Source organism: Trachurus trachurus (assembly GCF_905171665.1).
Source record: "Trachurus trachurus genome assembly, chromosome: 23".
NCBI classification, from domain to species: Eukaryota; Metazoa; Chordata; class Actinopteri; order Carangiformes; family Carangidae; genus Trachurus; species Trachurus trachurus.
Genome location: NC_139912.1, coordinates 15,226,206 through 15,246,466, shown reverse-complemented (window position 1 = coordinate 15,246,466; position 20,261 = coordinate 15,226,206). Strand labels below are relative to the sequence as shown.

At 42.1% G+C, this 20,261-nt stretch overlaps 1 protein-coding gene across 6 annotated transcripts in view; it reads right to left on the bottom strand.

Moving 5' to 3' along the window:
- Positions 1 to 346: 346 nt before the first annotated feature.
- cald1a (caldesmon 1a) overlaps positions 347 to 20,261 on the bottom strand; it is a 57,587-nt gene continuing 37,672 nt past the window's right edge. For 2 of the 6 annotated variants that reach the window (XM_083999761.1, XM_083999760.1), the window contains exons 4-15: positions 19,203 to 19,641; positions 19,076 to 19,108; positions 17,262 to 17,383; positions 15,773 to 16,040; positions 13,206 to 13,343; positions 9,680 to 9,723; positions 9,362 to 9,437; positions 8,255 to 8,395; positions 7,986 to 8,081; positions 6,426 to 6,494; positions 4,687 to 4,723; positions 347 to 2,044 (exon numbers count right to left, since the gene is read on the bottom strand). In XM_083999761.1, coding sequence (XP_083855887.1) covers positions 2,031 to 2,044; positions 4,687 to 4,723; positions 6,426 to 6,494; positions 7,986 to 8,081; positions 8,255 to 8,395; positions 9,362 to 9,437; positions 9,680 to 9,723; positions 13,206 to 13,343; positions 15,773 to 16,040; positions 17,262 to 17,383; positions 19,076 to 19,108; positions 19,203 to 19,641 — 1,477 coding nt within the window. In that variant the 3' untranslated portion in view covers positions 347 to 2,030. Of the gene's footprint in view, positions 2,045 to 4,686; positions 4,724 to 6,046; positions 6,099 to 6,425; positions 6,495 to 7,985; positions 8,082 to 8,254; positions 8,396 to 9,361; positions 9,438 to 9,679; positions 9,724 to 13,205; positions 13,344 to 15,772; positions 16,041 to 17,261; positions 17,384 to 19,075; positions 19,109 to 19,202; positions 19,642 to 20,261 lie in introns of all 6 variants that reach the window. The other 4 variants (XR_014596396.1, XR_014596397.1, XM_083999762.1 and 1 more) reach the window with 4 other exon arrangements.

Below are 20,261 nucleotides of genomic sequence, written 5' to 3'. Positions count from 1 at the left end.
TCCTTACTGGATAAAAATACTTTAGCTACAGTTACAAGAGTGATGCTACACCTATCTGCAGACTGTTTTGACTGATTAATATTATCTATACTTGCTGGTGAGGACCACCACTAGGAATTGGACATGTAATGAAGAAAATAAACTTTGTGTGTATTTCATGTATGTTTTTACATTATATTTTATTATTTTGCTAAAAATATCAATATGTTTTTGTCTGTTAAAGGGCCCCGTATCAACTGATTAAATGACTTATTGAATTGAATGAATTATTTCAACACTTCCTGCTACAGTGGATACACAGCGAGGTCTACGGTAGAGTGGAGTTATGTAAGGAAACTTAACAATGTGGAATACCTCAATGTCTTTATTGCTGTTGTTGAGTCAAGCGTACAATGTTTAAAACATCCATCCAGTTGGAAACTGCCCACTTGTATGACATTGGGAGTGTTAAGAGAGACTACAGATAGTGTGTTTTGCATAGTCATAATCGCTACACAAACAACAAGTGTCTGGTTAAACATGGAAATAAAGGAATTTAAAAAAACAAGGTTGTAGAAAAAAAACAATACGGCATTATGAAATCATTGTATTAAAAAACATAAATGTCACATTAAATCACGCTTAAAAATATTTTGGTCAAGCCCCCCTGCTCTTTTCAGGAGCCATGGAATGTGATTGTCAGACTTTCGAGCAGTAACATGGATCAATTTAATGCCCTGGCAAACCGTTCGTATGCTTGTCAAAGCTCATGCTGCGCGAAAACTACTGAAAGGGAGCGCGCTACTGAAGCCCATGTTAGTGGAAAATAAAGATGAAAATCACAAGTCTTAATATCATACTGAGTTGCTGTGAGGCTTTTATGTACTGTACCTCAGCTGTCATAAATGCTGTCATTGCAATCATAAGGCCAAAAGAGTTACATAGTGGTAAATATCCTTGTACTGTACTAGTATCTTGCTATATACTTAGGCACCCTCATTGTACTTTGTATGCCCTCAATTAGAAAATGATCGCTGAGCATAAGAGTGTGCATAGAGGCAAAAAAGAAGTTAAAGGCAGATTAAAAAAAGGCTGGTTTGCCGATTTCCTACATTATAAAACCTACAGTTTTTGAGCAGTGAAGGCATCTGGTGCACCTGCTTTTTAAGAGGAATGTCTGAAGATTTTAAAGTGATCAAACAGATACAAAAGCTACAAAAACAGCTAGGAATAGAAAAGGACGAAACACATTAAAACATAAATAAAATGACATAAAGGATAATAAGAGTCATATTGGCCTTCTGAATATTCAACACTCCTGTCACCTCCAAATTTAACTGCTCGTGGGTGAATAGTTTCTGGATACAAAAAAGCAAAAATACCTTTTGTTAGGAGTATAAAGATGTTATATATGATACAGTATGATAGGTCATATCCAAAACATCACATGTGCTAACATATATTACTCAGACCAATGCTGCACTATTGGTAAGACATAATAAAAGTGAAATCAGCTAAATTCTATAAGTGCTTATATTTCTATCCTGAACTGGTGAACGTTGAATAAAATAGCAATGTGTGAAGTTTTTGCTTTAAATATAAATAAAATAAAGAGATGGAAAATGATCTGTAATGAGGGAGAGAACTGAATTCACCCATCTCTTTGGAATGTGGAAACTTTTAACTCATCTACTCTGTCTCTATCAAAACTGTCGGCATGGAGTACAACAGATAAATCTAAATTTAATTAGTTTTTTTCTTCCTGGCAGGATTGTAATAAGTAATTAGTAACAGTAATTACAAATGTCCAAATTTCACAGCATTTTGTTTCTTTTAGAAAGCAAAAAAATCATTGTGCAAAGGCACTATACGTGGCAACCGTACAAAAATATGATCTTGTTTCGGTACAGTGCTCGGACAGTGTCTCTCCTGTCCCTCCGTTTTCTTGGGGTCCCTCTTGGGAGTGTGGTCATTATTTGGTTCTTAAGACAAAGTCAAAGGAAGAGTCTTGGATTGTCGTGGTCCCCAGCTTTAGTGGCTCCTTCAAGACATTAGTGCCCCATCCCTGGTGAAAGACACAAAACAAGTCCATCAGTGGTGTTACTACCAGTCTGCAGGCAGGTGAGGATTAATGACTCTGACCCTCTGACACTTAGGGTCGAACCGAGCACCAGACGCCACAGTGACGAGCTGGCGACATGGAGTTAACTGCAGTCAACTGCAGTCAACTTACACTTTAAAGGCTACTTGATGCTGGCTCCAAGGAAACTCTGGCTGTATGCAACGGATTGGAAAAGAGGCAAGTCAATCATTTTACTTTAATAACTTTTGAGGCTGACAGTCATTATGTTGAAATTGCCTTCACAAGACTGTTTTTGAGGGGCATTTGCTTGATTGACATTTCTAATTTGAAAGTATGTCCAAATATGTATCCAAAACTAGAAATCTCCGTAACTGCTCAGAAATCCTTATTTGATTAGATTTAAAATCTTGACAGTTTTTGCAGATATGCCTGAACTATCATTTGACTATATTATATATATTATGACCCAAAACCTGCAAAGGTAATGAGATCTCAGTCAGTCCATTGTCATGCTAAAAGCTAACATGCTAAACTAATGTGGTAAACGTAACAGCATGTTGAAGCACAGCCTCACAGAGTTGCTAGCATTGCTGTAGACTCTTTGTGTATATATAAATGTGTGTGTGTGTGTGTGTGTGTGTACACGTGTGTGTGTATATATACTGTAGGGTATATACAGTATATATCTGTACATAAATATATTTAGGGGGAATGACATGCAGCAAAGGGCCACCAGATTTGGGATTTGAACTGGGGACTGCAGCCTCTGCATATGGGGCGCCTGTTCAACCCACTGAGCTATACGGTGCCCAATGGCTGTAGACTCTTAAGTGTTGTTCCACATTTCATGGTCAATAAGCTACATGTCAAAACAGGCCGGTTACAGTACGGTTCTTGACAGGTGCATCTGGTTTAATAAAATACAGAAAAGAGTTGGTCATAGACATTTTTGCATCTTTGATGTATATAGTGAAGCAAATTTTGAGAAAATTAAAAATTTGTGTTCTCTAAATTATACATTTGTGAGCACAAAGAACACAATACCTAACAGTGCAGAATAGAGACATAAAGATACTTACTTTTTTTTTTTTACTAGTATTGTAACTTTTTCCAGACCCAGTCAATTTAGTGAGAGTTAAGTCTCCACCTGCATTTTTTTTCCAAAATGGTGAACATTATTTTGGAAGCCCTCTATCAGAGCCAAGCATGTGGGGCTGCTCACTTGTACATGGTCCAGGTGTGGTGTTGTATGTCAGTGAGGTCCTGCAGCCAACTGCTTGCGAGAAACACGAAATCTATACAAAGCCTCTGTCATCCTCTGAGTCAGACTATGATGGTGTGCTAATCTCCGACATACCAGCCATTAATGTGACAAAGCGGCCTGGCAGGAACACTCCAGGAGGCAGGGCTGCGGTCTGAGCCGCACAAGTGGACGTGCACATGAGTGGAAAAGCTGAGAGGTTTGAGTGGTGTCGAGATGGCTGCTGAGTGGGTTTACAGGGGTGAGACTGGTGTGCCCCTATGTGTGTATGTTCCTGTGTGCTGAACAAGCAACACATTAGACAGACGTGTACGGAATCCCTCAAGGCCGAAACCCCTCTTGTGGGGGGAACAAAAGGAGGAGGAGGCTGCACTCAGATCTGATTTTAAAATAGCAAGCAATGTTTAAGTGGCATCCTAAAACGGTGCGGAGCAGAAGGCCAAACGGCCCTGAAAAAGACCGCAGGGCAGGATACGACTGGGTCGGTTATTGGTTTAGGGACACATGGCATTGTATAAATCAAAAGGCAAGTGACACCAGACACAACTAATGAAAGGTCGCACCTTCTGGGCTGCACCTGGAGAAACGTGCACAGTTGAAACCACCCTTTAGCTTTGTTTTCAGCTCACTCAACACGGCGCCTCGTTCACTAACCTTTAACACCTCCTGTGTGAGTCTGTGGAGAAGGCTACAGGTGTAAATCTAATTCTGTGCTTAGACTTTTGTCCCCACAAACACATCCATTCAGTTTGCTAGTGGGAAACCAGTGAGGGATCATGTGCTTTACACAGCAGTAGTGGTGGATCAAGCCTGCTGAGTGGAGGTAAGTGGGGTCTTGAACATGAGCCCCTGTGCATGTTTTGCCCTCCCAATGTAGCTCTTAGCCTGCAGGAGGAACAGCTGATTGACAATAAGTCGTTTTGAAGATTTTCTCTCCTCCATTTATATTAAAATGACTGTATGTCCTGTCAGTATAATGTGTATGTGTCATCATGTGTATTCTAAATATACGCCTGCGTGCTTACAACAGCATATTGCCACTGCTGGGTTAAAACCTTTTCAGTCATTTCGGTCATTTCCATGTTCTTCCCTCAGCTAAAGGATTAACTGCCTCTCTATGGGTTGAGAAAATCCCCTGTCATTTGGTCTCTGAAACCAATTAGAAAAAATGAAGAAAGGCACTGTGGCAGAGCGGAGAACAAGACAGCGTTTCAGAGCTTCTGCAAAGTCGACAAAAGTCACAAGTTCACCTGACGACCGCGTGTGCTGTGCATGCCCACCCTTTTGTGTGTTTTGTCTGCTCGTACACAAGCTGACACTTTTATTGTAAAAAAAAAAAAAAAAAAAAAAAAAAAAAACTCACCGTTGGCGACTGATTTGGTCTCCCCTCTGCCTGCCACCTGTAAGACACGAGGACAGGAAGGTAGTAAAGCAGCAGAGATTAAGAAAACTAGCACAATGCATCAATAGAGCTTCTAGCAGCAGCAGCAGCAGCAGCAGCAGCAAGTGCTCACTTCTGATGTAACATTTCCATCTGTGCAGATTGTTGAACCGCACCGATCATCACCCTGCTCGCCTGCCTGCCCTGACATCACAGCATAGCACGGTTAGCTAATGACAAGGTTGCTAACCGCTACCTTTCCTGTCCAGGGCTGCTTTTACGTCAGTGCAGACCACCGCCTGCTGCCCTCCAACCCCCCCTACTCACTGCAGCGGACCACAGCCCCCCCAGGCCTGCTCTGTCTGCAGCTGCCGGCTGCAGGAAGACGCGACTAGCAGAGTAGGAAGGAAGGAAAGTTTATAGGAAAGTAAGTGGGTAGAGAGGACATCCTTGTCATGCTCTGTTTTAAAATGTGGAGTGTCACTTCTCTTAAGCGGTTCTGCAAACACACTTTCATCTATGTATAGAAATTAAGACAGAAATGTAGTCCTGTCAGGTTCAGTCGGACTTGTTTGAAATTGTGAGGCGATAACAGTGATTCAAATCTGTCCGACTTGCCGTGGCGAATCTACCAAGGCGTCTCAGTTGTAGAAAATGCTGTAAACATTTTCTCCATTAGGGCAATAAAAAGTCAAGTGAAGCTGGACGGAGAGCAGTGATTTGTGGCTGTCAGAAGAAGGAGCGGTGAAGTGATACGGCCATTTGTGAGAAGCGTTCAGCCCGTAGTTGGACAACAGTCACGCCGCTAAAGGCCTTTTTTTTTTTTACGACACAGAATTTACACTGAACTGTAATCTTCTGGGTTTTGTTGAGTCAGCTTAAACAAGTTGTGGGTGTTAATGGAGTCAACAGCGTAATCCTTCTTTAAAATTGGCTTTTCTCCGGCTTTGTTGATGTCCGTTTTGTTCTTTTAATTTTTACAACACTTACAACATTTGGCAAACATGTTTTTACAACGAAGGGATTTCATTCCAAAATGCTTCATGTGCATCCTGCAGAGCTCAACATTTACTGTACACGATTCAGATAATTACATCCTATAAAATGCTGTGACTTTAGTTAACAGCTTTAACATGACAGATAAGACATTTCTCAGTATCTCATTTTGTAGTGAAACCCTCAAATATGTATGTATCTGCGTGATTAAAATAAGCAGCAGTGTCCAACCAGAGCAGAACGGAGGAGAGCCCTGCCAACGGCAGGGAGCACAGGAGTGTGACAGCAGAGTGTGAGCTCATTGTGTGATAAGCGCTATGAAGAAACATGGAACAACTCCTTTTACCTCTCCAGGCTTATTCCAGATTTAAGGGTGAGGTCAACTAGCTATGAGAGTTCTTTAAAACAAAAACAAACATAAGTGATAGTTACACCCATCGCTGCCATGAGATTATTATTCTAATAGTCTCTAATATCATTATTTTAATACTTTACCATTTCTTCAACAATATTGTGATTGACAACAACTGGAACACCATGAGAAACCTCAGAAAATCCTTCCAAGACCACAAACCAATTTGGCATAGTTAAAAATTCATCTGGAGAAATTCCAGATGTGTATTGCTCTGTTGGATTTTCCCCGGTGGGTGAGACTGGTCCTCTGATCCCCCGTGTAAATCCCTTTCTTCTGCAATCTGAAATGCCTGAACTCATATAGAAGCTACCTTAGTTGGAGAGGCACCTTTGTTTTCCCATAGACTCCTCTTGTTGGTGACGTCAACAGGCTTCAGGTCCTGTGAAGGAGACGGACAACAAGAGATGAACACACAAGCTCAGCATTTGTAGATCAGTTTGAAGCTGGTCGTCATAGCACCTGAGATACAGAGGGAAGGGCCTACGTGTAAAAAGAGCTAAAGAACGACAGGAATGGTTGATGGCAGCTATGACTTGTTGGACACTCTTTCTTTGTAAATATTTAGTTTCCTCTTATACCCTCTGATGTGCGATCAGCCAGAATGTGCAGCATGGAGCTCTAACATAAATATTTGGGTAAGATATAGGTGCTGTATGAGTGAGGGTGGTAGGAATCACTGACATGGAGCCATACACAGGAGGAAATGCTAGAAAAGCTTATGATAAGCTTAAGATAAAAAAGACTGATGCCAAATCTAAAAATATCCCATCGACTGTGGCAGGCTCAGCTCTCCACAGGTTATTGTGACCGGGGGCCACCAGGGGGCACCAGACAGATATCATATCACAAACGTGCACAAGGACAACCTGACTTGCTTCCACTGCATCATTTGAAAATCATTATAAAACATGAACTGTAATGAACGTGACCAGCAGTAATTGCGCCATTACCGTAATAACACTGCAGAGAGTACTGCAGTTTATTATGAAAGCGACCGGTCTCTGCTTGAATGGATACAGCTCAGATGTTACAGGATCACTGCTCCTTATGCATGACTGACCACTCAGGCCTTAATACAAATATGCTCAGACGAGAGCATTAGAAAAGTTGTAAACACAGTAAATGCATGTGTCAAGCTCTGTCTGTACTCCAGCTGCAAGGGGACAGGTTACTTTATTCACCCTCCAAAACTATGATAAGCTGCTTTTTCAGGACTCTGTGGGCCAAATCTGACTGACAGCGACCAAACACAAGCACTAAACTGTTTATGGTGACTCAGACTAATAAGAATATTGCAGATTTGTAGATCCAAGAATTATACAATGTGTTACACAATGTGGAGGAGAGATGCTATGCAACACCTTGCATGGGAAAAGCTCAGATTTACTCTTTGGGGTTCTGAAGAGAGTTTCCACAAGACTTGGCGATCCTTTATAGAGCTAGCTGCTGGTTAGTCTACTAACTCTCATTCCCTTTTTTCAACTACTTTCTACCATGTTAACTGTTCTTACAAATGAATGAATGACTCAAAGTAAATGAAAGATGTATACAGTAGGTAACACTGTGGTAATTTTATCATTTGCTTTTTTTCCCTCCCTTCATTTATATTCTTTGTCTGCGTACTTTTTTCCTTTCTTGTGGGTTGTCATGTGAGTGTTTTATGTGGGATGAAAAACAAAAAATAAACCAGGCCGGAAGGCTTTTCGAACATCAAGAATTATATAGATATATGAAAAGGCATAATGCAAGTCAACAACCACAGCTGCATTTTGACTCTATAGGGTCCTAAGCTGTACAGTACAGTATTATGTACTGTACTTGCCACAGGGGTTTCTACGACGACGACCTACAACGACCTACAGCGACCTACCGCTGGCCTTCCTCCTGGTGTTTTGCCGCTCTCCGGGGTTTTATTCAGCCAGTCGTTGATGCGGCCTGCCACGCCCGTCTTCATCACAGCTGCTTCCTGTTTGGACAGGGTCAAAGGTCAGCTAAGCCTGGTCGTCATCGGCAACGGGGCCAAGCAGGAAGTGCCAGTGAATTGGGCTCTTTCCTCTCTCTCTCTCTCTCTCTCTCTGCTCCAGTCACACAGGCGCACACAATCAGCATCCTCACATCCTCCATCACCTCGTCTTTTACCTTGAAGTTGCTCGCGCCGCCTCCAGGGGAGCCGAACACGTTGCCTTTCTCCCACATGCTCTTGATGTTTCGTATGCTGTCGGTGACCATGGGCAGATCCACAGCTCCGGAGCGAGGGGATCGAGACTCCTTGTTCTCCCTCTGCTGAGACAAAGTGGTGGGTTTAAACTGGAGAATAGCAGGGGACGTCTGTTATGAACAACTCAAACAGGACACGGGCAGGATACGCTCCGACTGCAGAGTGGATCCCACAGTCTGATGTTTCAGCTTGGTGATAGTGGTATCAGATGTGGACATTTTTGTAGTTCATTTGTATCTGTCTTACACAAATCTGATTTCAAATTGTCCTTTTCGCTACTTGCAGCATGACATTACATTCATGGTGCCCTGATAGGGTTTCTGCAGGATTGATCATTCATATGAAAGTTATGGAAAACCAATAGAATTCATATGCCAGGATTAATTACCATGTGCATAAATTCATTAGGGCTTCACTGCTGCATATAACAATAATTCCCAATACTATCATTAATTAATGATAAAAAAGAACAGCCCGGATTAGCAAGAATGGATGAATGGGAGGATGAATTAATTAAGCAATTAAAAATGCTATATTTTAAAGTGTATAAGGTCAGAGGTCTGGAGCATTAGAGCTGGGGATTTCGCAGAATATTTTATAACTCACACTGGAACCCGCAGCAGACTAGAAATATTTAATTTCAGACTTTTTAATTTTGAAATCAAGGCCTTTTAAGACTTCACTGCATCTTATCTGGCTATTGCTGCAAAGTTGTTTATTGAGATGAAAACAGAAATTATGTTGAATATATAATATTTACTCACTAACATCTAAATTAGCCAGTCGGGCGGGAGAAATTCTGTTTTATGAGGAAAAATAGTCCTTTATCATTAGGAAAAACTATTTTCTATCTTCTATTTGTGCATAAATCTGTTTTCCAAACTAAACAGAAGAGCATATAAAGCTATAACTGATGGATTTTTCAGTTTTTTTTTCAATGTGTTCCTGGAAGATGCTTGACACACAATCATGGCCAAATGTTTCACATGGAACAAGTTGTACATTTTTACAGTTGAATCATTGCTGACCTGAGCAGCTGAGGTGTACTGCTCCAGCCTGTTGTCTATCTTAGACACCACAGGAGAATGAGACATCTTCACTGCGCTGCTGGGCGAAAGCAAACAGTTAGCATAGAGCACAGAACAAATGTGACGACTTTAAATATTATACACCATTTGGTCTTTATTTGCTTGACAGTAGAAAGTCAAGTGGGAATTCAACCTTCAGCTCTGAGTTACATTTTCCTCCCCCTACAGCTGGAAGGCTTAGTTATATGCTCGACAAAACCTTTGTTACTTAGGGAGAACGATACAATCTGGTTGATGATACTTCAGCTGTGGTTTTACCTTTTCTGTGCCGACTTGTTCAGGAACTCTGCCCTCTCTCCAATCTGTGGAGAAAAGTTAGAAAGCCTCTAGGTTATAAATATCGCACTGATGTTCCACTCATGAATATATCACTGCAACACAACATTTTTCCTTCAGTCATTGGTAGCCTCAAAACAGATGTTAAACCCAACCCCTCCATGCTTCTGTCGTTTATTGTTTGTGTGAGAAGTTTCACTGTGTTTCACTTGTGACTTCAGTTCAGAAGTCAATATGTAAACACGTGATTGTGTTCCAAATTATAATAATTACAGGTGATGATTCATAAGTCATAATAACTTAATAACTTAACTTTCTTGTCAATTATCATTTAACTGCAACAGACTTTATTCGATTAGTGGTGGATATTTCATTTTGGCTCATTTCTTCGTACGCTGAGTGAGTTGGATTCTCCTGACCAGGATCACACAGAGTGTGTGATTGTTCCCTGTGTGTGATATGAAACACACACACACATGCATACAAGCGCACACACAGAAAAAACACAGCAAGCTTTTTTTCCCTATCTCTGCCGCTGGACTGTGGGAATGTCAGTGGATTGTTTATGATATACGACAAAGAGGTTACAAGAAGGGGCAACACATGTGTTCCTTAGACGCTCACAAAAAAAAACCTTTAAACGGACAAAAGAAGAAACTGCAGAAAAAGCTCTCTGCCCCCTCTCTCTGTGAAAAAGGACCTTGCGCTTGGCTGCTACCGAATGTGGGAGTTCCTAAAATACTCCCTGACAGGAAATTCCCCATTCTCAGACGCGTTTTAAAGAGCTGTATCCATCCGAACGCAGTTACAGTAATCCTGTTAACCATAATCGCCTTCCTGCATCCCCGCAGCCTGTCCTTCATTCTGTCCCTCTGTCCTTTTCTCCTAGAGAACATTGCACTTTATCTACAGTATTGAGCGGGTTTATGCTGTTTTACGGCTGATAACATGAAGACTGTGTGTTCCACTGGGAGGCGGTTGCTGATAGCCGGGCACAATCCTCTGTGTTTTAGTGTAATAAATGCCATAATAATACGTATGGCAGTTGTCATGGCGAAAAAACACATAGAGGGCGAAAGGTAATGAAGAAAACAACAAATGTCTTCAGTATCATGCAGTTTTGAAATTTGAAATAGAAAAGAACTGACGGAGCATGAAATGCACTCAGCACATAAATGGAGCGAGAAATTTATGTGACAAAATGAAAAAGCAGATCTAACTGCTGCTGTGTAGTTTTATTTGGCCCTCGCAACATATAAGATATGTTTATGTGCATATTAGGACACTCCATATTATATGCTCTGATAATCAAAATACTTCGAAAACCGACACTAACCAAAATTTTCAGATTGAGAGTGGGTCAAATGATTCCTTCCCTGTTTTGGTTTCACAGGACGCAACTTAAATGTTTTGGTTCAGTCTCATTGCTCTCACCCAATATTAGCTCAGCACCAAACAGTACAGAGACAAAGTAGGCTCGTTGGTGCACAAAGTGGAGAACTAAAGAGGCAGATATTCTTTGTCTGGAGGAACTGTTGGCGTCAAAACAAAGCTAAAAAAAAAAAAAATGGCCAGAAGCATGGATGCTAAAGTTGCTCACATGTTAGCTGTGTCAAGTTCGTTAACCAACATATTTTCCATACAGAATATGTATGTAACACAGTTCAACTGTATTATATGGTAATACAGTGTCACACAAACACAACTAAAATGTTTTACACTGCAAATCAAAAAGTCATACAGAATAGTGTGTTGTGTGGCTGACAGATGTGATCACACACACACACACACACACACACACACACACACACACACACACACACACACACACACACACACACACACACACACACACACACACACACACACAGAATGACAGGTATACCTACAGTGAACATGATGACAAAGTAAAGCTGTGTCTGTGAGGCGAGTGCAGCGTGGTGGAGAAATACAGTTACTTAAAAAAGCAGTGACCACAAACTGACCACAAACAAACAAAGTGTTTTTCGTGCGGTCAGAGCTCACAAGCCATTAGAGCAGCGGGTCTAAGCCTGGACGCTCACCGTGCTGGGCCAGATGGATATATTACTGCTAACTGTCGCTAATTAGATTTTCTCCACTGGCTGAAAATCCCCCTCCATTTTCAACGTGTGGGAGTTGGCGTTGTTGGCAATGCTGAAAACATTTATCCACATCGCAGTTGATTAGATGTTCCTTCGCCATGACAGGCACTTATCTTTGAATGAGGGGGCATGAACTGGTTTGATTCCTGTTGCTTTTCTTATGTATTTCTTATGACAAACAGGTTAACAAGTCAGGGAAATTTCGAAGTCAACGCTCAAATTTGCCAGCAGCTGATTTTTCCACGTTTCTCAGTTCATCGAGGTTCTTTCCAATTATGAAAACTCCTTCATCTCAATCAGATAACACTCTGTGCAAGGAGCTAAAAGAGGTGAGAGGGGCGGACGTGGGTCATCTGGCACTAAATCTCTCCAAATATTTTGAATGTTTAGCTTGAGCTTTGCTGCGATGCCAGATGAGAGGGATTTGTGAGATTAGGAGAACTATTATATTGACAACTGTGCTGGACAGGATGCAAATACAGCACAGGCAGCCCAGTACAACATGGAGATCTGGAGTTGTTTTAAGTATTGAACTGGATTTTCTGTGTTTAGAACTGGCTGTGAAACTGACAGTAAGGTAAACCCCTTCCCTGAACCGGGACGGTCTAATCACAGCTTAGTAACAATAAGCTTTGGATTTCTCCACATGTTGAAGCAATGTGTACGGTACTGTGTGTCGTAAGAGTTTGGATCATGTGTTTGACCTCCAAAACCAAAAACCCATGAGCAGAAGTATAGAAAACTGACAAAAAGGTGTTTGTCTGCTTTAATGTTAGCTGCAAATGGTTACTTCTATCAGTCTGTAGCGTTCGTGTGTTAGACCTGTTTTAAAGTACAAACAAGTATGTAAACTAAGCAGCCAAACTTGAACAGTCTCAGTTTGCATTTACATGGATTAGCTGGCAAAGATCTTAGCCTCAGGTTTTTAGCTTCACGTATCGTTTAGCTTTTAGCTTTAAGTATCACGTATGTAAAATTCAAAATAGGTATACTGTGGGTACATGTTTTTAGACATTATTTGTTTGATGAACAGTTAGCTGGGGAAAGTCAAAAGTCTGCTTTTATCTGAGAGGTTTACACCAACACTGGAGCTGACATTAGCTTAATTAGAAAGGATAGCTACAGTGAATAAAATCTGCCAGCGACAGTTGTCTCTTCAGTTGGCATAATCGACTGTGTGAAATCCACAATTTCCAGTGGGAAATCTGTCGCCATTATCATTATGGACTACATTATGTGCCATGCCAGCTTGGGACGCTACACAGACGTAGACACACCGACCAAGGAGGGTTAGTTAGTTATTGGCAAAGAGTTGAGCGACAAAAAATAAAGCAGGATTGATCCAGTGTTGACGGAGGTGAAAGGTCAGAAATAAAAAGACCGACCTTCAGGGAGGAGCCTCGGGGGCTGACACACTTGAAGGGTTTCTCATCTCCGTCCATGGTGTCCTCCACCTTCTGTCTCTTCTCTGCTGCCTCTGCCCTCCTCCTTTCAATCTCCTCCTTCATCTTCCTCTTCTCCTCCTGAGGAAGAGTGACATTTTCAGTTAGGGATTGCATCTGCTAAACGTCCTTGTTATTTCCTAACAACATTTTACAGGATATTTGGTGATGATGGGGACATTTCTAACAATTTACCAGGAGCATTACAGTATGTAGGTGGCGCTCTGTTCTTTGTGGGATCACCCATGCCGGATATTGCTGCTCATGCTTACGGTCTACTTCTCATCTATTTACTCTAAACAAACCACTGTTGCCTCTGGAAACCTAAAGCACACTTCCTGTGCACCAGAGGATTTTGTATGGGAATGAACTAACAGACCGGGTGTTTGGAGCAAAGAATGTTGTGTTTTTTTCAGGAACTGTGCATGAGTTAAATAACTTTCTTATGACACAGAATAAGAACAGAGAGAAGGAGGGCCCTTACAGTATTTATATTATCATAAGTTGTTATATGAAACAGAATCGGTTGCCAACAAGGGACCAACATGCAGGCTAACCCAGACAATAGATATGTGCCACTTTCTAATTTATTTACTTACGCTGGCCAATGGAGCAGGTCAGGAACAAATTCAATTACTCTGAACAAATTCTTATTTACAGTCATCGCTTGCCTCAGGAAAAAAGCCATTTTGGAAAGCCTGAGACATGGCGATTATCAAGAGTAGTTAAAAAAAATAAAAAATAATGTATGAACCATTTGTACAGTATTAAGAGGAGGGCTGGTGCTTGGCAGTGTATCATGGCTCTCCAGCAGCCTTGTCTTGGTTAATTAGTCTCTCTGTATCTCTGGGCCATCTTTTAATTACAAACCAAAAGGCCTCATTAACATCACACAAGAGGAGAAGAACAGGGGCAGATAGCGAGAGACGGGCCGCCACATTCAGAGCCAAGATCAACAAAGACGACTAGTCAGGGTAATAGTGAGAATCGCCGGGCCTCAGAGCGAGCAGCTGAAAAAGGAAAAAAGAATGACGTCGAGCGCTGCTGGAGAGCTGCAGGGGGGTTATCATGTTTGAGATACATAAGGATGAGGTTGTTGCAAAGGGGAGGAAATGGGACTGACATATGTGAGCTATGAGTAGCGACGCAAATAGGCTGAGTCATGATAGCGGTGAAGTATGGAGAGATAACGTCACTGCGGTGCTAGTTTGAGTGTGATGCATGGGCTTCGACTCACCCAGGTATAACGGCTAAATCAACATGACAGTGGCGTGAAAAACAATGAGAGGATATGGCCTGTGAAATTTGAGATAATTTTAATATATAATAGAGGTAAAGATCATAATAAGGGTATAACTTCTGGACTTGTCACAGATGCACAGGGCCTCACTGTGTGTGCATTAGGCTGACAGGGATGCTCTAACAGCCTGTAGTGTTATTATGTAGCTGGGGAAGTGGCATTAGGACTTGTGGTGCCAACGAACAGGGCAGAAATGGTGAAGAAGGCCAGCTCTGTGTCGGTGCAGGACAGCTGGATAAGAGGGAAGCTGACGGCTATCATGGACGACCCTTCTTATCTTTTCTGTGCCAAGCTGAGGCGGCTGTGTGGCACATTCAGCCAGACTCTTCACCCACATGCCTCAGTGCACTCAGGAGGCTGATTCATGCTATCAGACTCGTCACAGCACCCAGTGACCTCTGGGATGTGTTGACTGCCAGAATCACACACCACTGCTGAACATGTATATTAAATACATCTGTCTACTACTTAATTTTAATTGAATAACTCATCTCTGATGCATAGGTATGCATGGGAATTATGCTTTCTTTGATGTTTCTACATTCCCTTGTGCTGCTGTGTCTAATTGAATTTCCCCAGTGGGCGATCAGTGCAGGTGGATCTTATCATCTTAAAAAAAAAAAAAAAAAAGAGCCGGCTAACATTAGCAAGACCTTCTTCTTTCTAATGTAGCATGAACACAGCAGTGAATGTGCACAAACTGCCAATGACTCAGCAGATGCTGAAATAACATCAATAAAAAGTGCTGTCTGCTGGGAATCGGTGCTAATAATAGCAAGTGTCTGGGTGGAAGCTAGTTAGCCTATCTTGTTAGTGAGTGAAAGACAAACTTAACAGGATGAAGGAGTGTTGAACTGTGGTAAGGGGACAGTAGTCTTAAAGCGCTGACGGCAGATTACCAGCGCCATGTGGCATGTCATGTTTCAGTCACTTGCACTTGTGTATTACAGAAGTTGACATGATGTCAACTCCTGTAATATGCCAACTTCTGAAGTGTGCCAGTGAAATGCCAGTCAACTGCTGCCATAGAAAACACACACCCAGAGGCCTGGATGCTTTTTCCACCAAAAATAAAAAATATGCACAATAGTTGCAGAATTATATAATCCTAAACAAAATGTGAGAAACATATTAATTTCAGAGCAGCACTAATCAAACTCAGTCCATAAAATGACCTCATCCACACATGCCTCTCCTCTCCTCTCCCTACCTCCTCTTTGGCTTTCCTCTCCGCCTCCTCCTGCTTCTTCTGCCTCTCCTCCTCCTCCAGCACCTTCCTCCTCTCCTCCCTCTTCCTCTTCAGCTCCTCCAGCTCGACTTCGGCCTCCTGCTGCTTGTGCCTCATCCTCTCAAACTCCTCACTCTCCGCGTCGTCACGGCGGCGCTTCAGCTCCTCAAGCTTGCGCTCTGCCTCGAGGCGGGCAGCGTCGTCCTGGTCGTCGGCCGCGGACACCTCGGGGGAGCGTACACTGCCGCGACTGGGACAGATGCACAACACAACAGGTCAGTGCACAAATGCAGGTTGACATGCAGGTTAACACCTGAAATTTGATACAAACTGAATATTTAAAGATACGCTTGAAGGATTTGGATGAGCAAACACAGACAGACAAGTGCATTTGCGGCGTACACCCGTACAAATACCAACAATCACCACTGCAGAGATAAGGTTACAGCTCAGCTGAAGTTTCATTCAGTGCTTCACGCTGGAGATTTACATTACTGTAGGTGGTGCAGGTTAAAAACACACACCACTCTGCTATGCCTGAATGATTCATAAAAACAGCTTTTTTGCTAGAATATCCTATTCACACTATTCAGATATTTTGCAGATGCCTTAGCCAATACTGAAACAACAAACAATAAAAGTCAGTCTGTAATATCAGTTAAAAATAAGACCCAGTCTTCTGCCATAGTATTACATAGTAAATACTAACATTTGTTTTGATTTTATGTGATCATAGTGTAAGGTTTTTTTTCCTTATAAGTCTTTTTGTTGCATCTTATTTTGGAAAAGTAACAGTGATCTCTGTTAGGTAACTTGATCTTTCCAGCTGACCTTTAAGTCAAGAATATAAAGTTACTGCAGTGTTTTTCCACAGCTGGTGGAGTGTAGAGAGGCACTGATATATCAGCTTATGAAGAATGGAAAATTGGGATTCAGTGTGCTACCTTTCACTGTTAAATTACTTTTAAGATAAAAAGGACAAGACCTTTTCGACAAAAATGTGGTAGGTATTAGAGCTGAAATGATACGAGTGGATTGCCAACAAAATAATCAGCAGACATTTGGTTATGGAGTAATAGTTTGCAACATTTTTCAAGCCAAATAATAATAATGAAACAAAAATAAAAAATAACTGGCAGATGAATTAATAATGAAAATACCACTGGTTGCAATCCTTGTGCATATGTTTGAAGTCTGAAAATTCGAGTGGTAAAATATTGAAAAACGCAGGAGACTAAATATTGAATATTTGTTCTGGCATAAAACATTGATATTCGTGCTGGTGACTCTGTGTGAGAGAAAGAAACAAATGAAATTATTTAGATTTTCTTTCTTGGCAGCAAATTATCACACAAATCGTAGGAATTTGGTTTTGGGGAAAACAAGAGTTGCTTGAATATTTCATGAGATTTTTGGCCGCAGAGTGAGAACCAGGCCGTGACTTTGTGTGTGTCGGTGTGTGTCTGTGCACCTGAGGGTCCTCTCGGGTTTCCTGTGTTGTTTGGGAGCCGCCTCTTCGTGCAGCCCTCCGTTCTGCTTCCTCTGCTCCTCCCTCTCCTCCCTCTCCTCCCTGGCCCCGCCTCTCTCATCCACCTGCACACAAACAACCACCGGGACAGTGAGCACACGTGATCGGTGGGTCGGCTTGAACGGACGGGATCCACCGAGCGGCACAGCAGGACGTCACACGAGAAAGAGAGCACACCCGAAAGGAAATAACACAGAACATCACATCAAACGGTGTCCACTCCAGAATTACTGCTGACACATGATTTTATAACATGCGATCAACCTGGGAGTGTCTCCAGCTGGATATTTTCTACTTTTAAAGACATAGATTAAGTTTTATAAATTATGACTATCATGTGTATCTATAACTGCCAGTCACATGATTAAAAAAACATACCAGTACCTCTTTTAACCTGCAGCACAGAACATACAGAATGTCTTGCTGATGCTGCTGTCTATCTGTTTTGGTGGATGTTTCCGACACACAGGTTTTTAATAAAAGCACAGAAACGGAGAAAAAAAAACTACTATTATAACTGAGGAATAATAAATGTCTTTATTCTGACAGAGAAAGTGCTGAGGAGCATGAGCTGCCTTTGAGTGCTGTTGTTTACACTATAAAAAGCATCCTGAAACTGAAGAGCTGTGGTCAGAGGAGCTCCGATACACCCACACTGACTACAAAATACAAAATAAAACCTTTAGTCCATAAGGGTCTTTACTTTAAAGACTCACTACTCAAGAATTCAAACTGAAAAGTGCTCACTTGAGTAGTTAAAACAGTTCAGATGCTCGTATAGACTTGAAAAACAATCAACTACAGCAGAAAGGAAAAAGTAGACTGATGACTATTAATTTTACATTTCCAAAGTAATAGAACAATTGGCTTCTTACTTTTTAAATAATTTATATATATTTTTTTAGTGTGGCCTAAAACAGTTGACTGCAAGTACCCACAAAATATAATGGCTCAGTGATCTCATTAGTGCTGCTCTTTGCAGTATAGATACAGATTATATCAAATATAACTACAGTCAGTTTTTGGAGTGGAGTCGGTTTGATGTGAAGTGTTGCTGCTCTCATGGCTGAGGTGGAAGACGTGCAGAAAAAAAACCAAAAAAACACACAGTGTGACCACTCTGTGCATAGCATTAACCTTATTAACAATCCGACCACACTGCTACAACCACACCTCATAAAGCGTTGGCTCGGTTACCTCCAGTTTGCAAATGGTGCAAACCACCACGCCGTGACGACACAAGGTGTCTGGGTAATTTCAGTGTCTGGCTCCGGCATACATCACAAACTCAACATGATGAGTCTTATTAAGAGCAATTTTTTTGTCCATTAGTCCTTACATATCTCATCAGGACAGTGAAATTACCCAGAGAGTTTTCCTGTGCAGTGCATTACACCTCTACTGAAACTCTTACCACATGTATGATACCTCATTATCCTCTGAGTGTAGTATCTCACATACTTCTTTGTCCTCTTCACTGTCATTTATGAGTGACATAGGCTTGTTCTCTGATGATTTATCTACATTTTCATCATCAGGTAGCTCTTCAGCCTCCCCTGATTCTACTGCATCCTCCTCCACCTCCTCCTCCTCCTCTGTATTTGCTGACTTGGCCTGATTTGAACTCTCACTGACTACTGACTGTGTTTCTTCTTCAGCGAGTTCCTACAGGAAAGGATTACAGCGGTTCTTTGAAACAGAGAGCAGGGATCAGCTCAACAGTGTGCATCTCAAAGTCAACAGATCAATGACCATACCTCGTTCTGACTTTGAGGCTCTTCGGCTGATTCCTACAAAAACAAGCATCACATTGGCAGGGTCTGTCAGCCATAAAAGCAGAACAAATTGCTACAACACATGGGCAGCAATAAGCAGATGACTCACCTCTTCTCTCAAGTAAGACCTTCTCGGCTTTTCCTCCACCTCCACCTTCTCCTCCTCCTCCTCCTCATCATCATCTACAGCCTCCTCTGCTTCCTCTCCACCCTGAGGAGCAGCCTCCTCTTCCTCTCTGGGCTCCTCTTGCTCCTTCTCCTCTCTCCTTGAGCCGTATGTGTATGTCTTCTCCTCCTCTTCCTCATTGTCACGGTAACGACCCCTACGGCAGGAGGAGGGCCTCTCCTCCTCTTCCTCGTTGTTTTTCTCCGTGGTGACACTGCCGTTGTCCTCTGTCCCGGTGGGGTCCTGCCTCTGTCTCTCCAGCGCCTCTTTCATGCGTCTCTGCCGTCTCTCCTCGCGCTTGGCCATGCGCTCCTGCAGGGCTTGGTCGTCGTCGTCCCCGCCGCCTCCATAAGAGCTGCTCACAGACACTGTCTCTGTCACACTAGAGGGAGAGAGAGAGAGAGAGAGAGGGAGAGGGAGAAAGGAGACAAACATTTCACTGTGTTAATGAGGAGGAAGCATTGAGGTCAGAGCAGCAGACGTAAGTGGTGAGAGAGTGCATAATATTATGTCCTGTTACCCTTTAGCTGCCCTTGAGCAAAGGCTGTAACCTCTAACTGCTTCATATTTGTTTACAGACACGTAGTGAAGACTTCAGATTCATTATAAGCGGTTTGAATTTAAAGGGACTACGAGGAGTTTCGGAAAGCGAAGTAGCCTACTTTTCACACTACATTTCCCAAGAGCCTCCGCGCACACGGTGAAATTCTTGGACCGGCTCAAGACGGACGAAAGCGAACGCATTTTTCAAGAATGATTTCATTAATCAAGAATGAAAGTCGGAGGTTCGAAGACAATCAAATGCCGTCGTAGTTCCGTCCATAAACGGCGTTATTCCCATGACCTGCCGGGCAGCATCCGGGAAACCGAAACTAGGAAATGCTGGGCGAGCCGACCACTAAATAATAATATCAAAACAACGATATATTTATTATTAGTATGAGACTCTTTTATAACCAAAAGCAAACTTCTCGGGGTCTCTTTAAGTATGTAAAGTTGTCA